General features: G+C 28.6%; 6 protein-coding genes across 7 annotated transcripts in view; 3 read left to right on the forward strand and 3 right to left on the reverse strand.

Annotated features, from left to right (window-relative positions):
- Positions 1-6: 6 nt before the first annotated feature.
- On the reverse strand, positions 7-2,910 carry LOC108546596 (plasminogen activator inhibitor 1 RNA-binding protein). The gene is made up of 6 exons (XM_017898784.1): positions 2,509-2,910; positions 1,619-1,772; positions 1,315-1,500; positions 1,168-1,239; positions 594-1,086; positions 7-505 (listed from the first exon to the last, which is right to left on the reverse strand). Exons 1-6 carry the CDS (start codon positions 2,762-2,764, stop codon positions 419-421), a joined length of 1,248 nt encoding a protein of 415 aa, XP_017754273.1. The 5' UTR covers positions 2,765-2,910; the 3' UTR covers positions 7-418.
- A 1,753-nt stretch (positions 2,911-4,663) lies between these two features.
- Positions 4,664-8,623, forward strand: LOC108546605 (regulatory protein MIG1). The gene is made up of 3 exons (XM_017898797.1): positions 4,664-5,055; positions 5,818-7,223; positions 8,561-8,623. The coding sequence occupies exons 1-3, from the start codon at positions 4,689-4,691 to the stop codon at positions 8,621-8,623; spliced, it is 1,836 nt and encodes a 611-aa protein (XP_017754286.1). The 5' UTR covers positions 4,664-4,688.
- Positions 8,624-9,059: 436 nt separating this feature from the next.
- LOC108546606 (uncharacterized) lies at positions 9,060-14,082 on the reverse strand (the record flags this gene model as incomplete). The annotated part of the gene is made up of 7 exons (XM_017898798.1): positions 13,996-14,082; positions 11,709-13,886; positions 11,481-11,643; positions 11,238-11,398; positions 10,963-11,176; positions 10,037-10,891; positions 9,060-9,958 (listed from the first exon to the last, which is right to left on the reverse strand). Coding segments are annotated over exons 1-7 (4,557 nt in total), but the record flags the coding sequence as incomplete, so codon positions are not given.
- Positions 14,083-14,435: 353 nt separating this feature from the next.
- On the forward strand, positions 14,436-15,629 carry eIF3h (eukaryotic translation initiation factor 3 subunit h). The gene is made up of 2 exons (XM_017898796.1): positions 14,436-14,799; positions 14,882-15,629. The coding sequence occupies exons 1-2, from the start codon at positions 14,537-14,539 to the stop codon at positions 15,627-15,629; spliced, it is 1,011 nt and encodes a 336-aa protein (XP_017754285.1). The 5' UTR covers positions 14,436-14,536.
- Positions 15,630-16,799: 1,170 nt separating this feature from the next.
- On the forward strand, positions 16,800-19,141 carry SH3PX1 (sorting nexin 33-like protein SH3PX1). Its single transcript, XM_017898763.1, has 5 exons — positions 16,800-17,115; positions 17,274-17,463; positions 17,556-18,007; positions 18,078-18,773; positions 18,890-19,141. Exons 1-5 carry the CDS (start codon positions 17,101-17,103, stop codon positions 19,139-19,141), a joined length of 1,605 nt encoding a protein of 534 aa, XP_017754252.1. The 5' UTR covers positions 16,800-17,100.
- A 5,110-nt stretch (positions 19,142-24,251) lies between these two features.
- CaMKI (Calcium/calmodulin-dependent protein kinase I) overlaps positions 24,252-27,463 on the reverse strand; it is a 5,943-nt gene continuing 2,731 nt past the window's right edge. Inside the window, exons 2-8 of one of the 2 annotated variants that reach the window (XM_017898769.1) lie at positions 26,872-27,006; positions 26,714-26,788; positions 26,375-26,637; positions 26,151-26,291; positions 25,566-25,692; positions 25,015-25,052; positions 24,252-24,910 (exon numbers count right to left, since the gene is read on the reverse strand). In XM_017898769.1, the coding sequence (XP_017754258.1) occupies positions 24,486-24,910; positions 25,015-25,052; positions 25,566-25,692; positions 26,151-26,291; positions 26,375-26,637; positions 26,714-26,788; positions 26,872-27,006 (1,204 nt within the window). In that variant the 3' untranslated portion in view covers positions 24,252-24,485. Of the gene's footprint in view, positions 24,911-24,964; positions 25,053-25,565; positions 25,693-26,150; positions 26,292-26,374; positions 26,638-26,713; positions 26,789-26,871; positions 27,007-27,463 lie in introns of both variants that reach the window. The other variant, XM_017898770.1, reaches the window with a different exon arrangement.

Consider the following 27,463-nt stretch of genomic DNA (forward strand, 5'->3'; position numbering starts at 1 on the left):
TTCAGCCATATTCTTTGTCTAGTAGTCAAGTTTTATGATTATTTAACAAGTCCATGAATATCCAGCCTCATTCTTAACTGTTCATCTGTGAACTAGTCTTTGAAACTAGTTACGGACAAACTAAGTTATTACAAGTACAAAAAAGGATTGTGATCTACATGGTTTCATATCATGCGACATCTTATGTGTATGTTTAACGTGCCAATATGTAAGAGCGCATTCAAAGCGCTACGATTTATTTAGGTAAATTACGTATCTCATTTTGCAAGGGTGTACTGTATGCATTAATAACGTTGTCACTGACGCAAAAATATTGATAGTAATAGTTTTAGTATTAGTGGTAATTTTATCTGTGGTAGTAGTACTGATGCTGGTGGTAATGGTGGGATATTGCATTGCAGACGTCAAGCGAAACCACCTATCCCAATGAAGGAAAATCATTCTCATCATCTACTTTTGGAGCATTTTGACGTCCCCGAGGCGACCTTTGTTCAGATTGTGAAGCCTAAAATTCAAGAATATATTAATCACTGTCTATTGTGTCCATACACACCAAACTCCAGTAAAAAAAATAAGTAAATTTAATTTCTTACAGGCCCACGTGTGTCTCCATCTCTAGGAGCACCACGGTTGCCAAATCCACGACCGTTTGCACGTTCTCCACGACCTCGTCCTCGACCACGTCCACCAGAACCACGTCGATAATCACTGAATTGTATCTCAATTCCTAACACGCGTTTTTGCCTTCCAACACGTTGAGGATACTCTGCTGCGGCATCATACTCTTCCTCTTCCTCATCTTCCTCATCAGCTCCCTCTTTCTTCCTTTCAAGTGCATACATTTTCTTCCAGCGAGTCAAATCTTCACCTTCTCCAGCCTTACGCAAATTATATTGAGGCTTCACTCTGTTATTACGTAAAGCTTTCCATTCATCCAATGTCAATTCACGCGATTCTTCCTCAACTGGTTTTTCTTCCACTGTATCAGTAGTTGCTTCTCCTTCCTTCGTCTCTGTGGTCGTTTGGTTGACATCTCCATCAGGTTTTTCATTAGCCCAATCTTGACTTTCTTGATTCAAACTTTCTCTAAAAATAGAAAGGAAAACAAAGTTTTAAAAGATGAATTTATTTTAAACCTCAAAAGGTTTGGTTAGATATAATACTTACTCAATTTCATCATTGTGGGTACCCCAGTTATGGCTACCAGCACCATCTTTTTTATCTACTGGTTTAATTCCACTATTTAAACACACAAATATCTTTATTAAATTAAAAATTTTAAATGTAATTGAATAATAACAAGTTAAAATTTACGTTTTATCGGAACCAGACTGACGATCGAATTCACGTTTTCCACGATAATCGTATCCTCCACGACCGCGTGGTCCCCCACGTCCACGTACCATTCCACCACGCATTCCACCACGACCCCTACGTTCTCCATATTCTCCACGTTGATTATCATTAGAATTTCGGAATTCCCGAGTTTCACGTCCCTCACTGAAAAATTATAAAAGAAATATTATTAAAAAAAAAAAAAAGAAAGAAAGAAAAAAAGGAAAAAGAGGGAAAAAAATAACGAAAAAACAAAAATATTACATTATTTTTTTATACTAACCCAGGAGGTCCTCGTCTTAATTCTCCCTGACCACGAGGCATTCTTTCACCATCTTCACGGTTACGCCTGTTGTTGCGTTCTTCTCTACTTTCTCCAGAAAATTTTACATTACGATCTCCCCCACCAGTTCTTGATTGTGGTGGTTTCTTCTCCCCTATTAAGCAATAAAAGTTGTAAAATTAAAGAGCAAAATAGAATTTCAAAACTTAATAAACTTACAAAAATACAATTAAATATTTATGTTTTATATTTAAATACCATTCTCAGATAAAATAAATTTAAAAATAAAATTTTTATTTTAAAATGTCCAAAATATATAATGCCATTAATGCCACAAAAAAGAAAATATTACTAATATTAATTTTATCTCATAGTATATATTTGATGAATAGAAACATATACATATGCATATTAATTTCAGCAAAACTAACAAGAGAATCTTAAATAAATTATTAAATAGTTAAATATAATAACTTACTAATACCTAATAATTAACATTTAATTAATATCAACACGATTTGCTTCATAATTGCCCATGATATTATAAATAAATCATGCCAACTTATAACAATTATTTAATAACTGACATGTGGGATTATTATTATCGACTTCTGTTTTCTTGAAATGAGAAAAACTTTACATTATGCGGTATAAAAAATTTTCGAAAAGTTATAAGAAATAAGAATACCGAGGCACTAAAATTTATACTAATGATTTGCATTTAAAGAATAATATCAAGTGAAATAATAAATTTAACGATATAATTGCTGATCGAAGAAGAAAAACGTTTACTGTACGATAAAATATCAAAAGCACATGGACCCACGAGGACCAGGAGCGACGGCCATAATACCGCGCACGAGGCGAGATTGGAATGAAAAATTACTAACCTTGATCTTTCTTTGAATCTTGCACCTTAGACGCTTGTTGCTGGGAATCTTTGATTACGCGGTTTTTTTGCGTTTTATTAGCGGTTCCTTTTTGTGCATCTGGCTGCTTACTCTTATTCTCCTTCTCCGAAAGCTTCTCCTTTTTCCTAGCTTCCTTCTTTAGTTCCTCTTCTCTCAGCTTCTCATGTGGATCTTCGTCATCACCCAACGCTAACGAGAATTTGTTGGTAACGGCAATGCTGTACATATTTTCCATGATGTATTTTATCCTCTCTTCGTCGAGGATCACGCGAAAATTTCACGGCTACTCTTGAGCCCTTGTGTAACAGAGACATTCAATATTTCAATATGGCTGAGTCGGAGATAGTTCACCACGAGGTCTGTACTCAGGGAGGGACCGCATAATTGTCTTGCACCCAGCGCGCCACCTCCCCACTAATATTATTTATATCGTTAATTTTATATGGTTTCAGCTCGTAAAATACTGTCTAAAATCGAGTTTTTAATTTTAATTGTATTGTATTTATAAAATAACTAATATCCGACAATAAAGTGCCATACTTTTGCAGCTGTCGTTCTCAAAGAAACCGGCATTATTTCCATAAATTACTTAACACTGACTGAATAGATTTTCTTATCTTTTATGCTTTATCTTATTGCCATACAATAATATTTATATGCTGATCTGCTATTTTGGTCATATATCATATTTCATGATATTTATATAAAAATAAAGACCAATATTACAATGTTCGATTTACGATAGTTATGATCTAGTTAATATTTGAAAATTTTATATGTCCATATATTATGTAAACACATTTAAAAATTTCTCAAAGATTTATTATTTCTGAGCTGGATTTTTTCATTGTTACAACTTTTATGTCGTTTAGTCAAAATTTGTATTAGCTATATATTTATCAAAGCATAAGTATTTTCATTAATAAAGATTTATGCACATAAATGTATCCTACAACGTAAAGATAAACATCCCGAATTTACATTTAAAAATATATATTTTTTAAATTTTCTAATTGATTAAGTATATATTATTATAAACATACATAATACATATAAAATAAAGTTATTAATACTCATATTTTCTTTTCCTTTTGTTTGTAAAATGTAAAGTATAATTATAATTTGAAATAGATCTTAATTTTAATTAGGTAGCAATGATATTTTGAGTATAAAATATATTATAAATAATATTTAATTAAATCTTAAAAATATTTGTTTAATGAAAAAATATAAATATTACAGTACAAACATCTTTTTTGCGTTTTCTATGTACGTACTGTAAAGTTGACCATTTATGAAACCATTATGCCGCATTCTCATGTAAAATAGAATTTAAGATTATAAACTTTTGAAATAGAATTTACTTCAATACAAAATTAACAGAACTTTAAACATGAAAAAATATATTATTTTGCAATTATTTTTATTGTATATCAGTAAATGCAATATATGTATCCTAACTTTAACATACAATTTTTATTTTACAATAACAGATTTTAAATACATAAACATTTCATTTCTACCGTCTTCTTTATTTATTAATTAAAAAATTATGCTTTTATTTCATTTATTAAAAAATGTACAATATTTTATGAAATACAAAGTTTTCAAATGGAAATACTTATACTTCATTTTTATACAAATTTAAATCTCAAATGTGTAATATAAAAGATAATAAACAAATTTATCATAATTAGTTAATGTATTATGCAAGCAACGATATTAATAGGCTAATTTTGTATTACGTGTTTCTTTTTTTGACAAGCTTCTGATTGGTCAGACTGTCGCAAAGAAAAGAATGCGCGCGCATAAAAATGAAGCCGCGTGTAGAAAACGTCTGTAAGACGATGCTAACAGTGCGAAAAATAGAAGAAAATAAAAACGCGTTTTTCAAGTGAGAGTTGCAGTGAAAGAAGTTCAATTTTGTAATTAAACATTTTTGTGTTCCTAAATTTGGAATAAGTTTGCATGATTATTGTGAACACGCGCCATCCGTACTAACACGCATACATATACGCGCGTTATACCGGGTATACTCGTTTTGGCGGTTCACTAGTTGCACGCGGCACACGGAGGGTGATAGAGAGAGAGTAGGTGGTTGTTCTAACATTAATTGTTACGGTGGCGGGTGAGGTGCAGAGTGAAGTGAAAAACGTGAAATGGAATTGCACACACCAAAGCGTGAGACGCGTCTTTTGACGGAAGCGTTACCGTGTAGTCCACCAATGTGCGACAGCATGCTTTATCCATGGAACTGGAGCGAAGAGGCAAGAAATGTAAATCTTAGTCCAGGTAGCTCGTGCTCCTCACCGGAATATAGAGAGCATAGTGTGGTGACCACGCGAACCGGGCCTCGATCACGTTCCGGGGGCTCAGAAAGTCATCGTCGTGGTCGACCAAGGGCTGATGCACTTTCAAATCTTATGATGCAAGGAAGTACCTCTCCGAGTAGTATAAAGTGTACTTATTGTAGCCGCGTATTTCCACGAGAAAAGAGCCTTCAAGCACATTTACGTACTCACACAGGTATATTTGTTTGCCTTAAGTATTAATGTAATATTTTTTACATATTTTATGGAAATATAAATAATTTCAATTGAAGTTTCTGTGAAAAAATTGTCATATGCACCGTCAGTAACTCGTAGAGTCATATGATTTCAACGGTTTGTGCGATTCTGTGCGGTCACGCGTCCCGCCAATCGCCATCATGCGTACTTTAAATAGTTAAATGGCTTATTTGTAGAAATAGGTTCATATGAATGGAGTGACGCTGCTTAATGGAATACAAAATTTTAGCAATATTTTTTGTTTTTTTGTATATTTTAATGAAACTAATTATTACTTAATTGAAAAAAAAATATATATTTTTTCAATAATCTTTGAGATATTCTTTGTTTAGAGGAAAGAAAAATAATTTGTGATTTTCCTGCTTAAATTGTTTTATTATATATATAGTATATATTTTATTTCATAGAATATAATTTGTAATATTGTAATTATAATATATGTATAGTATATTTAGACAATATTATTCATGCTTTTCTGGTCAAAATACTTTTATTAGTATAATATATATTATTAGTATAGTATAACATACTATACTTTTATGATATAAAAATATTACTAATCAATTTTTCTTTAAAAATATGTTGCATAATATTTTATATATTATTAATAAATTTAATTAAGTGATATTTTGATACATAAATGCATTTTTAATAATAGGAATTGTACATATTTTTAGGTTCTAAAAGAATATTTGTTATAAATAAATAATTATTATTTTAGGAGAACGTCCATATCCATGTGATTATCCTGGATGTACAAAAGCCTTTACTCAATCAGGACAATTAAAAACTCATCAACGACTTCATACAGGAGAAAAACCTTTTTTATGTACAGAACCTGGCTGTGAAATGAGATTTACACATGCCAATAGGCATTGTCCAGATCATCCATATGCTACTCTTACACGATCTGATGATTTTGTGTTAAAACCAGTGTCAGAAAATACTGAGTTACCTCATGATGTTAGTAGATGGTTAGAACGTTACAAAATGTCAAGGGAAAGGGAAGATAGAACACCTACAGGAAAGAATGAACGTAAGAAAAAGACATGGAAAAGTAGCTCAGAAAATCACAAAAGAGTTAAGTCCAGAAAAGGTCTAATGATGGATGCAACAGGAGAGCAAGAAAATCTAGATTGCAAGCAGTCCAATCAAAGATTGTATTGTGGAGAAAGTCAGGACAGTCAAGAAGAGAGTCAAGATGAAGATCCAGCAGTATTACAGACATCTGAAGACGAAGAAATAGCAACAAAGTTAGCAATTACTCCCTTAAGAAGACCATTAGATAGACTTCAACCAAAGAAAAGATGGTTACGTGAAGCTTGTTTAGAACAACAACTAGCTAAACCTTTAAATTGGGATACTAAGCCTATTAATGTACCTACAACCACTTCATTTAAAATTAATGGTAACCAAATGCATTGGAGCTCACCTACTGATAACTCATCTGCTTTGTTAGATAATTCATGTTTAAATGCATGTAAAGAAATTGAATTTACAAAATCAGAGGTAGATTCCTCTTATACATCTGCTCAGATATCTTGGGATGCAACTGCTGAAAATGAATCTCTAGAACCGCCTACAAAAGAAGAACAAAGATATACATTTGAAACAACAAATACATTATCTCAAAACATTTGGAATTCTTCACAGCATCATGTGAATAATTTTTCAGATAATATAAACCAAATGAAAACCAATATTAACCACTCTACTTCTAAACTTGAGTCTTCCAAGAGTCCAAGTCATGTATATTGGGATAATAATTTAACCAATGAAACGTCCAAATCTCAAATGAATCAGACTAATGTAAAAATACAGGATTTTGCTCAAAAAGATATTTCCAAACAAAATATATACATGAATTCTCATATTAGCGAAAATGTAACAAGACCTACTGTTTTAATGTTAGCTGGAAGTTTTAATAATAATAACAACAATAATAATAACAATAATAAAGATACAATTTCAAAATTACCATCAATGGAATCTGAAACAGGATTAAAAGTAGTTGTTAAGCAGGAAGATAATCTTATCAAGTTACCAATTCCTGAGGATAGTCAAAAATGGCTAGGAGCTTTAGCTTTGATGGAATTAGCTAAAAATCAAGAAGAGACAGGAAGAGGTGTGAGTTTTAAACTGAACAAAGATGAATTCTCCATTAACTCTGAGATGAATTATACCCATTTATAGACTGTGATTACTGGCTATTGTAGTTTCGTATTATTTTTATATGGCAGAAAAAAAAAATAAAAAATAAAAATGCATTTATTACCATAATGCAGTCTATTTTTGAATATGTTGATAAGAAATTTGAATCTGCCTTTCTTGTTACACAATCAAGTAGCATTTTTATATATTTTTCTAATTACATTATAATGTTACAGTTTACTATGTTGACCATATATTAGCATTTTACTATAAAATTACATGTTATAACTTTGCCATTATTAATATTAAGAGTAGTAGAAAGTCTGGAATTATTCTTTCTTCTCTTTCTGATTTTTTCTTTTCTTATTTTCCCCTCTAAAAAAAGGATTAGTATGTATAAAAAATACTTTTTATTTACAATTTCATTAAGATTTGAGTGTGTATTTGCATAAAATTAAAAAATTTGCACTACACTTAATATTTTTCAAAATATCTTTAAATGGGGAAAATGGAACCATAATGCTTTTATTTTGCAAAATTGTTTCTCATTGTCAGTCACATATATTTGTATATTTTTTATATAAGTAAAAGCATTTTTCAGGTACAATTTTCACTCAACTTATATGAGGAATTATATCACTGTAACATTAAAGTATGTAAGAATATTCTTTATTCATTTTAAAATTTTGATTACTTGAGCAGAGGAAAGAAAAACAAAGTTAATAAGTTGTATGAATAGTTAAAAATTATGCTGTGTATATGTATAGTATAACTTACAAATGTTATCTATGTCCCTGTGATTATATATCAATTGATATTGTAAAAAAAGGTACTTATTGTACTTTAAAAAAAAAAAGATACATTTACAGCAACACACATAATATGTAAAAATTTAACAGCATCTTTAATAAGCAATTTGACATTTAATGGCATAAAACATTCTAAAAAAAATTATATCAATTTACAGTACAAATTTTTATATAATACTTTTGATTTTAAACATAATATGAAGTAGAAACACAAGAATTTACAAATGAAAAAGTTCGTTAACTTCATTATTCACCCAATCTGACAAAAATCTGAAGTATTATTTTTTTCTTTTTTTTCCATTGATTATTTCTGCATTCACTTTATATGCAAATGAAAATATTTCATGCAATAATCGTTAATTTTGTATCTGTCCAATCATTTCCATTAATATTTATACTTCATATCATTTAGAAAAGAAATCTTTATATGAATGAGATTTTAATAGTTTTCTATATCCCATTTTTCATTCTACAAAGTAACAAGATGTTACATTTTTCTTTTAGTTAATAATACAAATTTATTTATTATTATCGGCTATATCATATAACGAAAAAAAATTTGTGTGATACTTAGAATATTAAAAAAAATTTACAAAGAAAAATTTTTTCGAAAATATTGTTTGAAGTTTGTAAAGTATTTAATCGGAGTAAATATGATTATTTATAAAATGTTATAAAGGAAAAATAATGGGTAGTGATAAGGTAAAAAAACTTTCATTTGTAACGTCATTAAGTAATTTTAACTCCTACTATTTTTACTAGATGTGTACATATGTGAAATATTTTAATAAATATTTTTAAAAATTTTACAAAATATTTAATTAATAACACCATTATATAAAATATAACATGATTAAAAAGGGCAGTTTTTTAAGAATTATTTCTGGTATTTTTATTATAAATTAATTTTTATTTTAAAAAAATATATAACAGTCTCTATAATTTAATTTCTTAATACTTATTGAGAGTGTTATATTGTGTTATTATAATGTTATAATTTTTCTTTCGATTTTCGAACTTTTACATTATGCGATTCTTTATTTAGAACACTATTTTTCGTAGATTTTTTTGTAATTCTTAGTCTAGTATTTTCACTTGTACATGTCCTGGAACTGTCTAAATTATTTTTCTCTAATTGTTCTATATTTTCTTCACTGATTCTATTTTGGTTTTGGCATGATAAAGTTTCTATTTTTATAGAAGATACAGATTCTTTATCAAATTCAGATATCACATCTTTTTTGTTTATGGGATCGATATTATCCTTCTTTTCGTTGATATCAAAATCCTTAAATAGTGCAATTACTTGATTAATTTTGCTATAATCTTTCGAAGTTATTTGCTTCGAATGTCGTGATTTTCTAATATTTTTTTGCGAAATTGTATTTACTTTAAGGTCTTTTATCGTGTTAATTAATTTCTGTATATTTTTGGTCGTAGCTGGTTTATCTATATTGTCCAATATTTTACACAAATGATCAGATATATCTGGTGCTAACAATGCGATTTTTTCAATTATATCTTTTATTGAAACATTTGAAATGCATTCCACATCGATCAACTCTTGCAATGATAAGCTATTTTTGGATTGTTCTGTTTCCTGCTTTATTTTATTAACTGTGTCAGAGTATTCATCATCTAAGATTTTTCTTCTCGTTAATCTAGTATGCGATCTTGTTCTCCTGTATCCAGGCGGTGATGAAGAAGTTTCTTCATCATCACTGAAATTCATACTGATTTTTGTTAATTTTAAGAGAGGAGGAGTTCGATTACGTCGGAGAGTAATAGGTTTTTTTGCTCGAATATTATTAGTAATTGGTGTTACACAAATACTTTCTTCAATATTTGATTGTTGGACATATTTACTTATATTAATATCAGAAGCATCAGGAATTGTAAATTCTGAAAGAATTTAAATATAACTTATATTTCAAAAAGCGATAAATGATATTTTTATATAATATGTATATAAATACTTACTCCAATGATCAGAAGAATTAAATATCTTTTCAAAACGATAATCAAGCATCAATTCTTCAACAGCCATGTAAATTGGATGTCCTTTCAATTTGTACATGTCACATATTTGAATAATTAATGAGATGATACTTATTATTTTCTCTTGCTTTGTATTCATATAACTTCTTAAAAAGTAAGAAAAATTCATTAATAATAGTATATAATCTATACTATAAAAACGTTCTTGCCAAGGAAGATATTGATTATTACATGTTAGGATATATTTTTTCGTTTTTGTTAAATTTTCTTTTATTTTAAATGCACCATGAAAGTGTTGTAAGGATGGTACTATATTTTTTTGTAATGCATATAATTGCGCTCTAATATGTGTACTTATGAGTACCAAATAATGATATGATACATTTTGACAGACATAACAATTGCAATCTTTATGAGACATAAATTCAGGTAAATCGAACATTTTGTTGCGAAGTACTGGTGATGTACTATTTTCAGGAACATCCCTGATAGGATCTACAGCTCGAGATGGTGTTACAAACAAATTTTCAGAATTGGATTTTGTAGGATTACTCATCATAGATATTCTAAATGTTTCGATATTTAATATATGCTCCAATCCCTGAAGTTTTACTTCACAATCGCTTAACTGTGCACGCGATAAATCAATGTAACAAAGGGATTTTAAAATTTCTGCAACTCTTATAGTTGCTCCTAAAATTTGTGCAGTTTTTAATCGACGTACTAAATGAGCACTAATTTCTCGAAAAGATAATAAACTATTCATCCGCAGGGATAAATTAACAGTTGCAGATAATAGTATATCAAATCCAAAAAGATATTTGTCTTGAGGTTTCCCTAAAAAAATATTAAAATATAGTGATATTTCATATTTTTAAATAAAATTTTTTTATAATTTAGAAATTTACATTTTCGTGCAGAAAGTTCCTCATTTAAATTGACTAGGGTATATAAAGTTTCAACAATGTATCGTGTATACTCTTCATGTTTGATAGTTTCTTTATACAAATAACAGTTGCACAAAATTCTATCAAGACTGTACAAATATACAGATATATTATTGAAAAAGGAAATTCCTGGTAGTTTCCTGGATTCATCAAGCAATTTTCTGGCTTCCTCGTACTAAAAATATTTATATGAAATAGTTATATCATTTATAATTATTTATAAATGATAAACTTACCATATTACATTCAAAGTAAAAGTCTGATAAACTTATCCAAAAAATAGCAATAGTGTATATTAAATCTTCATCATGAGTATCTTTCGATTTGATAACAAGCTCTTTAGCAATGACAATCCATTCATAATTAATATACCTCAATGATATGCAACGTCCTATAACTAATAATGAATAATAATAATGAATTAATATTTTTTAATATTTATATGTATAAATTTAAAAAGTAATTTTTAATATTTATACCATAAATGATTGCAGAATTATCTTGCAGTTCTGATGCTAATGCATATGCAAGTTTCCATATACTAATTTCACATTCTTGATATCGATACAAATGAGCATATTCACCTGCTATGAGTAACGTGTGTAATGTTATTGATGACTCGTATCCTTTTGCAATTTCTTTCTATTAACATAAATATGTTTATTAATTAATTGTAGATACATTAAATTTCGATTTATGAAACTTACAAGATTTTGCTTTAAACATTTTTCCCACTGTTTTATCGATATCTGTAAATACATCATAAGTCTAGAGTCTTCTTTGATATTTATCATAGTATAAGCTGGTACTACGTCATGATATTCATTTTCTTCAGTGTCATTTACTTTTGGAGCGTATAATGCGAATTTTATATTTTCAATTTCCATCTGAGTCTTTTTATTTACAATGCGCAATTGAGTTACAAAAATATAAAATTCTAAATTGGCTTGCAAACACAAAATGGAGCTGTTCATCTTAACTTGTTTCAGGTTCAAAATTGCTTGCTTAATACATTCTAAAATATCTTCATCATAATCAAAATTTAACGAGTGATATGCTAACATTTGGACCACACGAGCATGTTGTACTGGTGTTGCATTTAATACTTTCATTTCACTAAGAATTTTATGAATAGTGGCAGAGAGATTAACTTTTGCTTCTTGTAAACCTTTTGCCTCTCTTAAGCATATTTCAAGAAGATCATATTTTGACAATTCAATAGATAATCCTAATTCCTCAATTTTTAATTTGTCTTTCTTTAAACAAGCTAATATAGTCATTTCCATGAGTTCCTTACAAGCTACAAACTTATGTTTTATATTTGCCCACATGCGAAATGCTTTTGAATTGGAATCATTATAGCTTAATAAAGCATTTAATGCAGTTGCAGTCATTGCTTCTCTATACATGTTATGATTATAATGAAGAGAACTTATTCTATGTAATGTGAGACAAATGGGATTCTGAAGGTTCATATATTGTGACTTTGCTTCAATACCATCAAGTTGTATAATGGAAGCAAATAATAAGGAAAATAAAGATACACTTTCTTCATAAAAGCAGTCAGATATTATACCTAAGTTATAAATCAAGGCACTAGAAGTAGACCATAAATGTGTCCAGCATATGCATTCATATTCTTTCATTTCACAAATGTATGCTATATTTTGCTCCAAAAATTTTCTAACGAGTACATACATATTTTTTGATAGATTATTTGTAGGAAATTTGCTAATTAAATTGATATATCTGGTTGTTATCACTACTGCATTATATATATCTTTTTTGTTCATACAATTCACATTTTGGCAAGACTTACATTTATCTGATGTCTGTTTAACAAAACATACACTTAAATGTCCAACTAAGTTCATTGTTTTCAATAACAAATCATTCTTTAAATATATTTTCATCTCAGTTTTTATACATGTTTCCCAATATATAAACAATGGTTCTAAAATCTGAACAATACTAAATGTAGTCCATTTAATAAATCCTGTGTATCCATATATTTTTGTAAGTTTTACATAACTATCAATTAACTCTTGAATCCTTTTAACATCATTTTCTACAAGATATTCAACTGGTTTCACAAATATAGAACACATAGATTCAAATAGTAAGAAACACTTGTAACATTCTTCATCTTCAATTAAAATCTTTTTAAAATTATCACTTATAGTATTTAAAACTTTTATTGCTATTTTTAAACACTTTTCATTAATGTTCTCATATATGATTCTGCTTGTTATATGAAGTATATGACGACATATGATATACTTTTCATCGATATTTAAGATTATTTCTGTGTGGACTAAATAGTCAAGTATAAATGCATAAAAATCAGAGAAATATGTATTTGGTCCTGTATTTATCAATGCAATTTTATCCAAATATGAACTAACTTTTGCAAGTAAATGTTTTGTAGGATTTTTATATGCAATCTGTATGACTTCTAATTCATATTTTATGATATTTTCTAATTTTAAATAATGTTTGGAACCTGATGGATCTTTTTGTATAATGAGAAATTCATTATTAACTGCATTATACCATAAATAAGTTATCTTTACTAATATATCACTCACATTATCATTAATATGATCAGAATATAATGTTTTTGTTTTTAAATGAAGACATACATTATATGCCTCATTAAACATGTACATTGTTAACAAACAACGAATTATATGAAATAAACTAGAAACAAATTTATTATTATCTGGTATATTAGTTAAATTTGAACACAGTATACAAGTTAATTTATAGATATCTTTTCCTGTGGCATAATTTTGTTTATTACATTTATCTGCAGTGTGTGAAAGATATAACAACAATTTAAAAATATGTTTGTTAATTTTATCATTTTTATCGAGTATATTTCCCTGGAAAAATTAGATATAAAATTCATTTATGAATATAAAATTTGTACGTTTCAAAAATAAACCCCAAATACACGTAAAAATAAAATTTTATTACAAAAATATTGCAAACCTGAATATCTTCTATTACATCATTTAATTTTTCTGTTTGTATTAATTCAATCCATATTTTCATTTTTCCCTCTACTATGGTATTCATTTTCATAGTGAGTACTAAATCTTTTAACGAATTGTATACACTATAAAACAGTAATAAAGGTTGCAGATCATTTCACATTTACGCGGTGCAAATATGGCATAAACTAAATGTACATTAGTACATATAACTTATGTTTAAATATTTTTTAAGACTTTTTATTTGCTACAATCATTATTCACTATAATTAAACATTAAATAGATGAAAAAATTAATTTTGATGTATAAAAATACCATCTTTTATCTAATTAAAAAACTCAAAATTAAAATTTACAGTTGGCTGTTACATTATAGTATCAAATGATTAGTTTCGTATCTACTCTTTACTTCTCTATGTTTAGTTTATTCAAGCATAGGAGGCATAAGGTCTTTTTTAAGTTAACCTATACTAACCGGAAAGTGATCAGGAGCATATGTTAAAAGGTTACGTTAAGTCGGAATAAATTTTTAATTAGAAATGAACTCAAGAACGCAGACTAGAAGAATTCCGGAGGTGGAACCACGAATAGATTATGTGCAATGCGACGGATTAGTAGTTATGAAAATGGTGAAGCATTGTCACGAAGAATCAATGAGTAACATGGATGTTGCTCAAGGAGCTTTACTTGGTTTAGTTGTTCAAAATCGCCTTGAAATTACAAACTGCTTTCCTTTTCCTAAAAATGACGAAATTATGGATGAAGAAGAGTATCAACTTGCTATGATGCGTCGTCTTCGCTGGTAAATAATATTTTATATTAATTACAATTAAATTGTATTAATATGTAACAGTAAAAATAAATATAAGCTTTATTTTTTTTAGGGTGAATGTTGATCATTTTCATGTTGGATGGTATCAAAGTGCAGATGTTGGCAATTTTTTAAATGTGTCTTTATTAGAATCACAATATCATTATCAAACTTCTATTGAAGAATCAGTAGTACTTATATATGATACAGCCAAGTCAGCAAGAGGTTTTTTGACTCTAAAAGCATATAGGCTTACTCCACAAGCTATACAAATGTACAAGGAAGGTGAATTCACACCAGAAGCATTGCGTACTTTAAAAATTGGTTATGAAAATTTATTCATTGAAATTCCAGTTGTAATAAAAAATAGTAACTTAACTAATATAATGATGTCTGAATTAGAAGAAATGATTCCTGAGGAAGAAGGTACTAAATATTTAGATCTTGGAACAGCTACAGTTTTGGAAAATCAATTACGATGTTTAATGGATCGAGTAGATGAATTAAATCAAGAAGCTATGAAATTCAATAGGTATCAACAGTTGGTTGTACGCCAACAGCTAGAAAAAAATAGACTTATAGCCAAAAGAGAACAAGAAAATTCTGCTAGATCTGCAAAGAATGAGCCTCCATTGCCAGATGATGATATTAACAAATTGATGAGACCATTACCTGTTCCACCTAGATTGAATCCAATGATTGTTGCTGGACAGATTAATACATACAGTGAACACATTTCACAATTCTGTGCTCAAAGTTTAGCAAAATTATATATTACCCAAAGTCTTCAAAATGCCAAGGAGTCAAAATCATCACATTAAAATAACTTTAACTATAATTTTGAAAGATTGTAATATTAAAAACTAAAAAATGACATTCATAATAATAAAATTGTTTAAGATAATCTATATTTATATCTAATATTAATTTTTTTATAAATGTTATTTAAAAGTTTTTTATTATTTTCAATAATTAAAATTTATTGATATGTGCATTTAAAGAAGCAGGACTATTTGATGTACTTTAAAATTCGTGATACAATCGATACAACGTTATATATATTTAAAATTTCGGAATGTAATTTTTCATATGTATCCTTAATTTTTTGCTAATCAGTCCTTGTTGCCTTATACACATGACTTGCTTTGATTTATTGCATAACTGATAGATTGGATCTACGGGCAATTTGATCCTTTTCAGTTTTTAAATCTATTAGGTGTTTTAATCCATTTTTCGTTGGGTGTGATACATAATGGAGCAATTACTGGTCCCATAATTAAATTCATAGTGGTCATATTTCATAAGATATTGGAAAAGGTTTTATCGAAAATATTAACAGAATATAAACAGCAATTTCAGCGTTTGTAATGACGCTAAATAAATTTTTAGGAGCTAAATGCTAAATAGTATTATCAAAATTTTGTTTTACTTTTGGGTTAATCCACCCAAAGCAGACCAAAAGTAAACATATAATATCAACTCCTCGATTTTTCTGATATTACGAGATACAGATTCGGTTCCATGTTGATAAACTCTCATATTAAGTCGTTACGCACGCAAGATTGTAAATCGGTTTTGACTTCCTTACATTCAAAAATAATTTGTTTTAAAGGCTGGGACCTTTCATATATTACTTTTAAGACTTCGGACTATTATTTAAGAACAAGAAAAAGGATTTTTTCGAAATTTTAAACTGTCCTGTCCCTTTAACTTATTTAATTTTCCTTTCTCTTATATGTTATAAAGTACATCGTTTCTTTTCTTAATTCTACGTTCGCAACTATGTAAATGGTACTTTAAATCGTCCAAGTGTACATTCCCAGATAAAAGTTTAATATGTGATATAGAAATTAATTCATAGAGACGGATCCAAAGTCAGTAACGGATTGTAATTTTATGCACCCCGTGTTTTACAGCTAACCTCCAATTACCAAATAGTTTTTTGTATTTTCTTCGATGAATTACATTTCTCCGATTTGTTACTTCTCGCATCTAGAATTTTTTCCTGATTTAGATATCGAAATGTTTTACGAACAAAAGATATACTAGCCTAAAGTCATGAAAGTTTATTATGTTCTGCGAACACTAATGGTACAGTCGTTTAAATTTTCCATTCATGTGGCACAGAATTGCACACACGTTAAAGCGCAAATACGTAAATGTCAGTCATAAGGCTAAGTAGATCGGTGTAGGTATGTGACCGGGTGCAATCAAACAATTTGAAACAAGGAGACGAAAATTTACAGCAACAGCAGTTAGAATTCGAAATTACTATTAGTACATGTACTTACAATGGAGGGTCACCAGGTATGTAAACCTATTGAGAAAACAAAAATGAACGATGTATCGCTACATAGTTTAATCAACTCTTTACATCATGACTCATTCTTTTGTACGACAATTAAAGAACTTTTGTTCTATTTAAAATATATTTTCGCTATATTCACACTCAATATTTTTTTCAGGTAAGAGCCCTATATGATTTCACAGGGGAACCAGGAACAGCAGAGTTGTCTATCACAGCAGGAGAAGTGTTAACTGTTATGAGAGATAATGTAGGTGATGGATGGTGTGAAGGCTTTAATCAGAATGGAAAGTCTGGATTATTTCCAGCAGCATATGTTCAAATTGTTGAAACTACAGCCTCTGCACCAAGTATACTTATTGCTTTACTATATATAAAAAATGTTTAATCAATTATATTAATTTAAAAGATTATTACATTTTAATTTTTTCTCATAAATTAGATGCTATGACATCATCTCAACAAAGTTCAGGAGATTATTGGGATGATGATTGGGATGATGATTCTGAAGTTGGTCAAACACAAGCATATGTTCCTCAACAACAGCAACAACAAAATATGATACAATTGCCACAACATCATAGTGTTGATTATGCAGATTCAGTATCTATACAAGCTATTCATTCTGTGATACCTGAAAGACCTATACCTAGTATACCAAAGAAAAACAATAAATTTTCTACATTAATAAAGTCTGGAGAAGATAGTTTTTTATTAGGGATGAGAGTAGCAAATGTTCCTGAAAGTGAAAAAATATACATTGAGGAAATTGAAGGTGGACGTTGTAAATGGGTCCCAAGAGGAGAATCTTATAACTGTGTAGTTACATCTCCCAAAAAAGAATCTAAATTGAAGGGTCTTAAAAGTTTTATAGTTTATCAACTTACACCAACGGTATTTAATTTTATATCTGATAGTTTTATAACAGTAAAATATGCAACTATCGTTTAATTTTTTGTTGTAGTTTAACAATATTCAAGTTTCAAGAAGATATAAACACTTTGATTGGCTACATGAACGTTTAGAAGAAAAATATTGTTTCATTCCTATTCCTCCATTGCCAGATAAACAAATATCAGGAAGATATGAAGAACAATTTATTGAGCATCGACGCACACAACTGCAAGAATTCGTTGATTATGTTTGTAGACATCCTGTGCTAGCGCGTAGCCGAGTCTGGGAACATTTTATAACTTGTACAGATGAGAAAAGATGGAAGGCTGGCAAGAGACAGGCCGAGAAAGACGAATTATTAGGTGTAAATTATTTTAACGCTATTCATTGTCCTGAAACAACTTTGGATGCTATAAAAGTAGAAATTCAAACAGATACTTTTAGTAGATTTATAAGCGGATTAGATCCGGTAGTTAAAAATTTTATGGCTATGGCTGTTGACCAAACAAAAAAAAGTCAAGTTCTCTATAAAAGGGAGTTTCAAAAAATTAGTCAGAGTTTTAGTACATTAAGCCATGCGTTAGAAGGCGACGAAAGTAGTCGAGGAAAATTAACTTATGCATTAAAGGTGACGGGAGATGCTTATAATGATATAGGCAAATTATACGAAGAGCAGCCTAAGTTTGACTGGGAACCTCTTGCTGATAAATTTCATATTTATAGAGGAATTATTAGTAGTTTCCCAGATGTAATTAGTATACACAAGGTAATTGATAAGGGAAATTCTATTGTTCAAAAATACATTTTAATTGTTATAGTTTTACAAACAAATTTTGGCATGTTTGTTAAACTGTTTTGCTTTTTTTTCTTTATCTTATTTAGACTGCTGTACAAAAACGAAAAGATTACGAAAGACTAGTAAATGAACATAAAATGGAACCACAGCAATTACGAGATCTGTCTCATCGAACGGATGTAATAGCACGTGCTCTTCTCGCCGAAGAAATGCATCTTCAAACGGAACAAGAGATTCATTTGACTCGAGCAATGAAATCGCATCTCATAGAGCAAATTACGTTTTATCAAAAAATTGTAGATAAATTACGGGAAGCGTTAATTACATACGAAATCTAAAATGTATATCTAATATAGTGTAAGATTGCTTCGTTTATAATATCATTTGGTATAATATATAATATATAATATATAGTATCAAATATGGTATTTTAGTTAAAAATGTACGAACTGCATGAATTTTCAAACGCGTTATATTTAATTATTGATAAGTATTGATTGCAGGAAAATTATGCAAATTACACAGAAGGGGCCAATTTATTTCCAGATGTTACTCCAAAATCTACATGTACATAGAAATGTACAACTATATTTTTTATTTGTAGTATTTTTTTACACTCATTTTAGTACTGTAACAAAGTATTGTGAAGAAAATTAATCAAACAGAAGAAAATGGTATTAAGTTTGATTAAAATAGTAATGAAACGCAATTTGCAGAAAGGAGAAAATTGGCATCAACTAAACGGTATTATTAACGATGCATAGTAATATATTGAGTGTCAATGTTAATATTAATCTTTTGTGGCTGCTACTTCTGAAAATTTGAAGAAACATTGTATAATTTATTTTTTTAACATACTTTAATTATGAATGTTAGTTTAATCGTTTAATTTTTCACTAAGTATATATATATCCATATATATTATTTATATGTTTCATTACATATTGATAAGTGCTTGGAATGTAAGCCAAATTTTAAACATATAATAAATCAACATGTAATAGAAACTAATCTTGTTAGATTACAGTCTAGTATAAAAGTTTACATTACATTTTATAATAAATATAAAATATATAATTTTTAACAAATTTTTTGTGTATATTAAATAATAAATATTTATATTATTTGTTAATGTGTATCTGTGAAAAATCTAATTATTACAACGTTATAAATTCATAAGTTCAAAATACATTGTCATCAATAGCAGCAATAGTAGTCAAGTCAATTTTTATACAATGTAATGTAAACTCCATTTATTGTGGTATTAAATGTAAGTATTTATTTATTAAACTACTCTTGTGCCCAAACTAATTGATTTTTAAATTTATTTAAAAAAAGAGTTTTACATTATTCATGGATTATTGATTTGTAATTTTACATTTTACAAAGGCAGCCACAATATATTGATAGATCATTAATATAAAATGTAATAATCATGTAAATTTCCTATTTTCTCTATATTGTATGCAAACTGAAACTGTTACACATTTATTAGTTAACAAATTATAAAGTAAGGTATATCATTGTTAATGCATTTAAAATAATTTGTATAAAGAGACAGCTTATTTTTAAGCACAAACACACGCAATTTTGTAAATGTTATTATTATATCATCATTATTATTGTTATCATTTGCATCAACCATGTGTTCGTTTTCATGTCCGAAAGGAAACTTCTATTAAAAGTGCATTATATTAAAGTGCGATTAGTTTACTTATTCTGTAGTATATAAGCGTTCTGACATTTCCGTTTTATTTTTAATAATTTTATAACTCAGGATGACTTTAACAAAACTGACTGCATTAATATGATTAGCGAAAAAGTTAAATCAGCTAAATATATATATGTATATATATATATTTTTTTTATTCATCAACATTCCATGAAATAGTAGTATCGAACATTTGTTGTGTAGCACCACAATTAAGACATTAAAAAAAAATCTATTAAATCCGAAAATTTGATATCCGCTTTCTATATTTTTCTTACTTGTAAGACAGTTTTCTGAAGAAAATAAATTACTCTGTTTTATTAAGCAATGCATACTAAAAATTTAACTATTCTTATTCTCGAAAATATCGATTATTCGAATATATATAGTTTACAAAAATTTACTGTTTCATACATCTAAAAAAAATCAGCGATTTTAATAATCCTTTTAAAGAGTATTGAATATATTGGCACTGAAAATTAGTTTAATATATTCTGTTCACTAAGATCTTTTGCATAAGGTTGATAAATTTATGTCATTATTTTTTTTAACAACACTGATTTTTTGTATCAAGTATAATTTAACAATGAAACGTCTGATAATTATTCCCACATGCACAAATGTAAGCATAACAATTGCAAGGCTTGTGCAATGAGAAAAGTTACAATAGGAAGAAGTTATTCCTGCAATTAGTTGATAAATATAGGAGCGCAGTTATGCTTAATTTATAGGCAACAATTAAAATATTTTAATCAACAGTGCATTCTCCCACCCTAGCTCTCTTTCTTTCACTCTCTTTCTCTTTCGCTCCACACACACTTGATCAGTCTGGCATTAATTTTTCTCATCAGATAAAACTGCAGTAACAAGTTGTTTTTTCATTGCTGTTTAAAATCAGCTTATTTTTATCATTACATTTTGCAATGTTCCTGCCGATATGTTTATTCATGTGGCACGGTTTTATCATTTTCTTTTTTGGTTTTTGTTTCTAAATACAAGCTAAGCTCCTTTTTTATTTCCTCTTAATACTTTAAATTACAAGCTCATCGATAACGCATAAATATTTAGCGTAAAAAAATGCTTATTAACGAACCTTTCTTATTAGATGACACGATGTTGGTTATAAAAAATTGCATTAAAATTATGTAATTCATTTGTTTACATGAATTTTAATATTTTTCATTAAATATTTGAATTCAAGTAAACATAAATTTAAATATATAGATAAATATTTTTTTGGTAAATAAGAGGTAAGTAATAACTAATTCTTATCATTAAAAAACATATTTTTAATATTTCTTCTCTAATATTCCAATATCGTGTCATCCAAGGCACTTTAGAATGGTACGTTATTTTGCACAATGAAAGACCTGTTATCAATTGAAATTTTGATACTACGATGTTTTGACAAAAATAAATGATGAACAATTCATATATCTTAACTTCCATCGTACATATCGTTCTAAATTAAATTATATGTATTTCCTTTGTTGCATCAGAACAATAACTATCTTATAATTAATGTAATTATTATCGATTTCAAAATTATTAGATAGCATTAACATGAATCTCTTTTCATATAGTATTAACTACACAAATAGTGCCCGGTACACGGACGGATGTCTAATATGATAGTTCAAAGTGATTATCATGTTTATTCTTTTAAGTTAAAGAGAAAGAGATAGTAATTTATGATAAAAAGAGTGCCCGCTCGATAAACAGCAATAATTTTCTCTAGCCAAATACGTAATACAACATTTTTTCGAATTATTAAATATAATTTAGATTTATTTCAAAAGAATACGAAAAACACTGAACTCTGTCGGTACAATTTTCCGCATATTAACATACAATGAATTTTTTTTCACGTATATAATAAATCTTAGAACTCATAATAAAAACATTTCAAAACATTAAAATCAATTATCATTACGAAAAATATTTTCTCAAATTAAAAGGAATCCATATTCTATTTTAATGAAAGTTCTCAATATTCATTATTCACATTTTTATATCGATATATAATTGAATAAAAGACCATAGTAACATCATTATCACAAGAGTACGATATATTCGGTATTGCACTTGTTTGCAATTACGTGTAAAAAAATAAAGTAATACCACCGAGTACTAAAAGTATTTCCGAACATTTCGTTAAAGTACCTGTTGTAATTTAAACACTGAATACTGCATACGATTCGCTGATCCTTCATATTATAATAAGATACAAATATAAATAGCTAGATTATATTTTAACCTTTTTGAAACTTACACAATATATATATAATCGCTGCATTATATTACAAATTATTAAATACAAAAATATTTATACCGATATGTTCATAAAATGTTGAAAGTACTTACACCCTTACATCAAAGAACATAACATATATAAATATATACATTCGTTCGTAATACATAATAAAATATAAAATTTAGTCCTTAACTTATTAAATTCAAATTTGTGCTTTCTACTTTTTCAAAAATAATCCAATTTTATGTTATACATTATTTAAAAAATAATGCTTTATAATAGAATAGGATCTAATATAATAAAATATAATTAGATTGAAACAAATTACAAAATGTATAAGAGTATAATTGTACTTAAAAAAATTATATAAAAAAATTAAAAATTTGGTCCTATATAATTTGCTTCTTATATTTGCATCTTCCAAAGAGATAATTGGGGAATCGTGTATGAATTATGTACATTTTCCATTAGTTTTCAGTGCAACATATCAATAAAAATATCAGTAGAGCAATATACATGTATGTATACACATATTAAACCTAGTTAGTAGATCTCTGTCTTGAAATTCTTAAAGTGTATTAATATCATTATATAACAGAAGGAGTATCAGTGTACACAATGTACATATTTTTCACTACTGTGTACTGCACATGATTTGTATATAAACTTGATATTTATGTCATAAACTAAGACATAATCATGGCTTAAAAAACACATTGTTATCAAGGAAACATAAAAAAAAAAAGGGATTGATAAAAATCAGATCTTATACAGTCTCACAACACGATTCCATATGGCAAGAGTTTTTCTTTTCCCATTCAGAGTAATCCATTTTACAAAAAAGTTACTTGATTTGCCTTGCTCTTCATATGTAAAAAAAGGAAATTCTATTTCAAAAGATGTTATACTCGATCGTATCATTCATCGAAAAAGTACCGGGCAAAATGTTGCATATTGAGTCATAAAATTTAAAACATATTTTGCCGGAATATAGTAAGATGTTTATGTCGGAAAAAATCATCTAAACGACTATTATTCATTACACCAAATCTTATAAAAGATAAAAACTTGTCGTTGTACTGTTCACATTATTTCTTTTTTTACACATTTAGTAGATTTGATCGAGCAAAATCTTCCTTGTGTCAAGAAGTTACACAATTAGCATTAAGTATATCTAAATATATTAACTACATCTTTGCTTGATCAAATCAATGCTGTTAACATATCGTCGTTTAAAACCTCTATTTATGGCTATAGAATTCAATTCTACTGTCAATATGTACCAACACAGTGAGAACGTCTATTTAGAATTATTCAAACAAAGTCTGCTAAACTGAGAAGGGCGACACAACGAGAAACATTCGGAAAATCGCCTTATATCGCGCGGGCTGTTTATATAATACGCGCACGTTTGTTTGTTTGTTGTGTGTGTGTGTTTGTGTGTGTGTGTGGGGGGGGGGGGGGGGGGGGCGGGGGGGGGGGGGGGGGGGGGGGCGCATGCATGCGTGCGTGCGTGCGTGCGTGCGCGGACGGGCGGGCGCGCGCAGTTTTGCATTATACATAATCGGTGGTAACCATATCATAGGAAACCACAATAAAGCGAATTAGCTGGTATCTATACAAACTCTTACCAGTATTTGAATAATATTCGGCAAGAGGATAAACAACCACCCAACGCCTTCAATATTCCTCATTACAAGAAACTTAGTAGCGTAACTCAGCTTTTCTTATACTTTCTTTGCTTTCTAAGATACGATACATTTGTTTGAAATAGAGTAGACAGAGTAGTGCGTGTGCTACCCCACAGCTTGAAGCGTTTGTTGCGTAAGTATAATGGTGAATTTGGAGTGATCGGAATGGGAACAGGATTTGAGGCCACCAAGTTTGACACCTGCAATGGTGACTCGCGTATTTCCTTCAGTTGAGGTTGGTCGAAGGCTCCACTGATCTGGTTTGGTGACTGGGGTTCGATTGCGATTGATCGGGGTATGGCATGGGGTTGCCGCTGGAGGGGCCTGTTGATCCTGAGCCCTGTTGCTGCTGGCCGCTGTTGAGTGCCAGCCGTTGCATTTGACGTATGACCGTGGCTGCGTGATAGGCTTGCTGCAACCATGAGAGAAGAGGAAGACTTTCCTACGGAGCCTGGCGAGCAAACACATACAATCAGCAGCTTGATAATCATCTAGCTATACTAACCTTCCACCTTGATTTGGCGAAATTTTTTCTAAGTTGTTCTGATACAGTACCATGGATATTTTTATTGCTAGCCGCATTGCCGGATATCCTGGAAAAATCAATTGCATGACACTATATTAGATACGAAATGTTTTTGAACGAAAACTAATTCATTACTTTATTGCATTGAATAAATATGTTAAGATATTTATTTGCAAGAGTTTCTTCAAATTTGAATATAAGAATAATACAAATTTTATTTTTTAATGTGAAATAGTGTCCATGCTTATATGCATTACAAAATTTCTATGGATGATTCAACAATTAATTTCGTGATAAGATTAGTTAATATATAACGAAATTAATGCAATTCTTTTACTTACTTAATCCGTATCTATCTTACTTTCAAAGATAATTCAGATCCTGTAATATTTTTATTGCTTGAATTTTAAAACACGACTATTCGAAAATTTAGAAACATAAACATAATCTAGAAATGTCAAAAATATCACAAATGCTCTTTAATGAAACTTCTTCTCATTACTGAATATATATTTATTGAAAGACAAGATTATTTCAAATGAAACAAATTGGTACAATATAAGTACAATAATAATCTTACCAAGGATGTGCAAGGGCTTGTTTACAAGTATAGCGCTCTTCGACATTGACGCACATCAATTTGTGAATGAAATCCTTTGCAGAGTCACTGATATCGTCCCAGTACGGCGAATCAAATTCAAATTCACCTATAACAGTCTGGTTAGCTTTTTGCTATAGAGTAGACGATTTTATTATGATTTATTTAATTTTTTAATGAATTATTTTATTTGGACAAAATACTGTTAGATTCACACTGTATTGAACAAATTTGTCTTTTATAAATCACTATAAAATATTCTGTAGAATGACTTCTTTATTTTTTCAAATATTACTAATATCAATTTTGGATTATGAATCTTTAATGCTAAATTAATTTGAAAATTAACAACTTTTAGAAAAAACGCGAGTACACACAAAAGATCATTTACTTACTACACTAGTATGTATATAACAGCATACAAAAACTAGAATAGTACCTTAAAAATGAAAATTTCAAGTTAATGTACAAATGCATGTATTATTTAACCCTAAAAATAACACCTGAATTGAAATGATTGTATAACCCTTCCAACAAAAATTTGATATTCTAAAATAGCTTTATTACCTTTTAAGATTTGTGCAAATAAATTCGCATCGATTTCGTCGTAAAATGGTGGATAACCACATAACAAAATGTAAGAAATGACTCCTATACTCCATACATCCACAGCTTTTCCATATGGTTTTTGTGCTAATACTTCTGGAGCTGGAGTAGAAATAATAGATATTGTATATGCTTAAATTTTGATAAAACATGTGTATATTCAGCTGAATGAAATTGGAACATACCAACATATCCTGGAGTACCACATGCAGTTGCCATAATACCAGAATCTTCCATTTTTGATAGGCCAAAATCACTAATCATAATCTTACTATCTTCATCTGGACTATAATATAAAAGATTTTCAGGTTTAAGATCTCTATGTACCACACCTTGATCATGCATATAATCCACAGCTTCTAAAACTTGTCTTATTAAACCTGATGCATCTTTTTCTGTGTAGGAACCTTTTTCAACAATTCTATCAAACAGTTCTCCACCAGTAACCCTAATATAAAAAATAAATAAAAATCAGACACAAACTTACAATATAATTAATAACATAAATTAATGAAAATACTTACAATTCCATAACTAAATAAACTTTATGTTTATCTTCAAATGTTTCTAATAATTGAACAATATTTGGATGTGTCAACCTGAAAACATACAACATAATTTAAAATTTAATAATGAAATTATCAGTAGTTAAGAAAAATACAGATAAACTACAAAAGTTTACCTTCGTAACACTCTGATTTCATTTTCTAAAGAGTCTTCCTTTCCCTTCAATGCTTTCTTATCAATGATTTTCACAGCAAACATTTGTCCAGATTTTTCTTTACTTTCTGCTAAACGTACCTCAGAAAAAGCACCCCTGTAAAAAAAATACATATATATAATAAGTAAATGCAACAATGTTAATCATATAAAGTTAGCATATTACATTATAATGCTATAATGTACTAAACTTTATGTAATCATTCAAAGTTCTTAATTATTATAAGTGTCATAATATTTGTTGTTCAGTATAATATGAAACTATATGCAACTCCTGCATATTCAAGATAAGTATTTTAATATGATAATATACTTCCTAATGTATAGACTATGATATTGCATATTAGATATTGTTTTAAAAAAGTAAAAATTAGAATAAATTAAATAATAACATATAAAATATGTTTGAAAATTAATTATACCATATTTGTTACAAACAGAAAGTACTTCCTCCTTTTTAATCTATTATAAAATATTTTGCTACTTTGTGAGTATAAATAAACATAAAATACAATTTTTTTTACAAGTATATTATAGTTAAATATGTTATATGT

The sequence above is a fragment of the Eufriesea mexicana genome, unplaced genomic scaffold, assembly GCF_001483705.2.
Source record: "Eufriesea mexicana isolate 0111107269 unplaced genomic scaffold, ASM148370v2 scaffold752, whole genome shotgun sequence".
Lineage (NCBI taxonomy): Eukaryota > Metazoa > Arthropoda > Insecta > Hymenoptera > Apidae > Eufriesea > Eufriesea mexicana.

Excerpts from the sequence above, each read along its gene's own strand:
- LOC108546596 (XM_017898784.1), bottom strand. The coding sequence starts at position 2,764 with ATGGAAAATATGTACAGCATTGCCGTTACCAACAAATTCTCGTTAGCG. Across the intron at positions 1,501-1,618 it reads TTAAGACGAGGACCTCCTGG|TGAGGGACGTGAAACTCGGG; the intron begins GTTAGTATAAAA and ends ATAATTTTTCAG. Across the intron at positions 1,087-1,167 it reads ACCCACAATGATGAAATTGA|AGAAAGTTTGAATCAAGAAA; the intron begins GTAAGTATTATA and ends TTCTATTTTTAG.
- LOC108546605 (XM_017898797.1), top strand. The coding sequence starts at position 4,689 with ATGGAATTGCACACACCAAAGCGTGAGACGCGTCTTTTGACGGAAGCG. Across the intron at positions 5,056-5,817 it reads ACATTTACGTACTCACACAG|GAGAACGTCCATATCCATGT; the intron begins GTATATTTGTTT and ends TTATTATTTTAG. Across the intron at positions 7,224-8,560 it reads AAGAAGAGACAGGAAGAGGT|TTAATAATACAAATTTATTT; the intron begins GTGAGTTTTAAA and ends TTTTTCTTTTAG.
- eIF3h (XM_017898796.1), top strand. The coding sequence starts at position 14,537 with ATGAACTCAAGAACGCAGACTAGAAGAATTCCGGAGGTGGAACCACGA. Across the intron at positions 14,800-14,881 it reads ATGATGCGTCGTCTTCGCTG|GGTGAATGTTGATCATTTTC; the intron begins GTAAATAATATT and ends TATTTTTTTTAG.
- SH3PX1 (XM_017898763.1), top strand. Across the intron at positions 18,008-18,077 it reads TTTATCAACTTACACCAACG|TTTAACAATATTCAAGTTTC; the intron begins GTATTTAATTTT and ends TTTTTGTTGTAG. Across the intron at positions 18,774-18,889 it reads ATGTAATTAGTATACACAAG|ACTGCTGTACAAAAACGAAA; the intron begins GTAATTGATAAG and ends TATCTTATTTAG.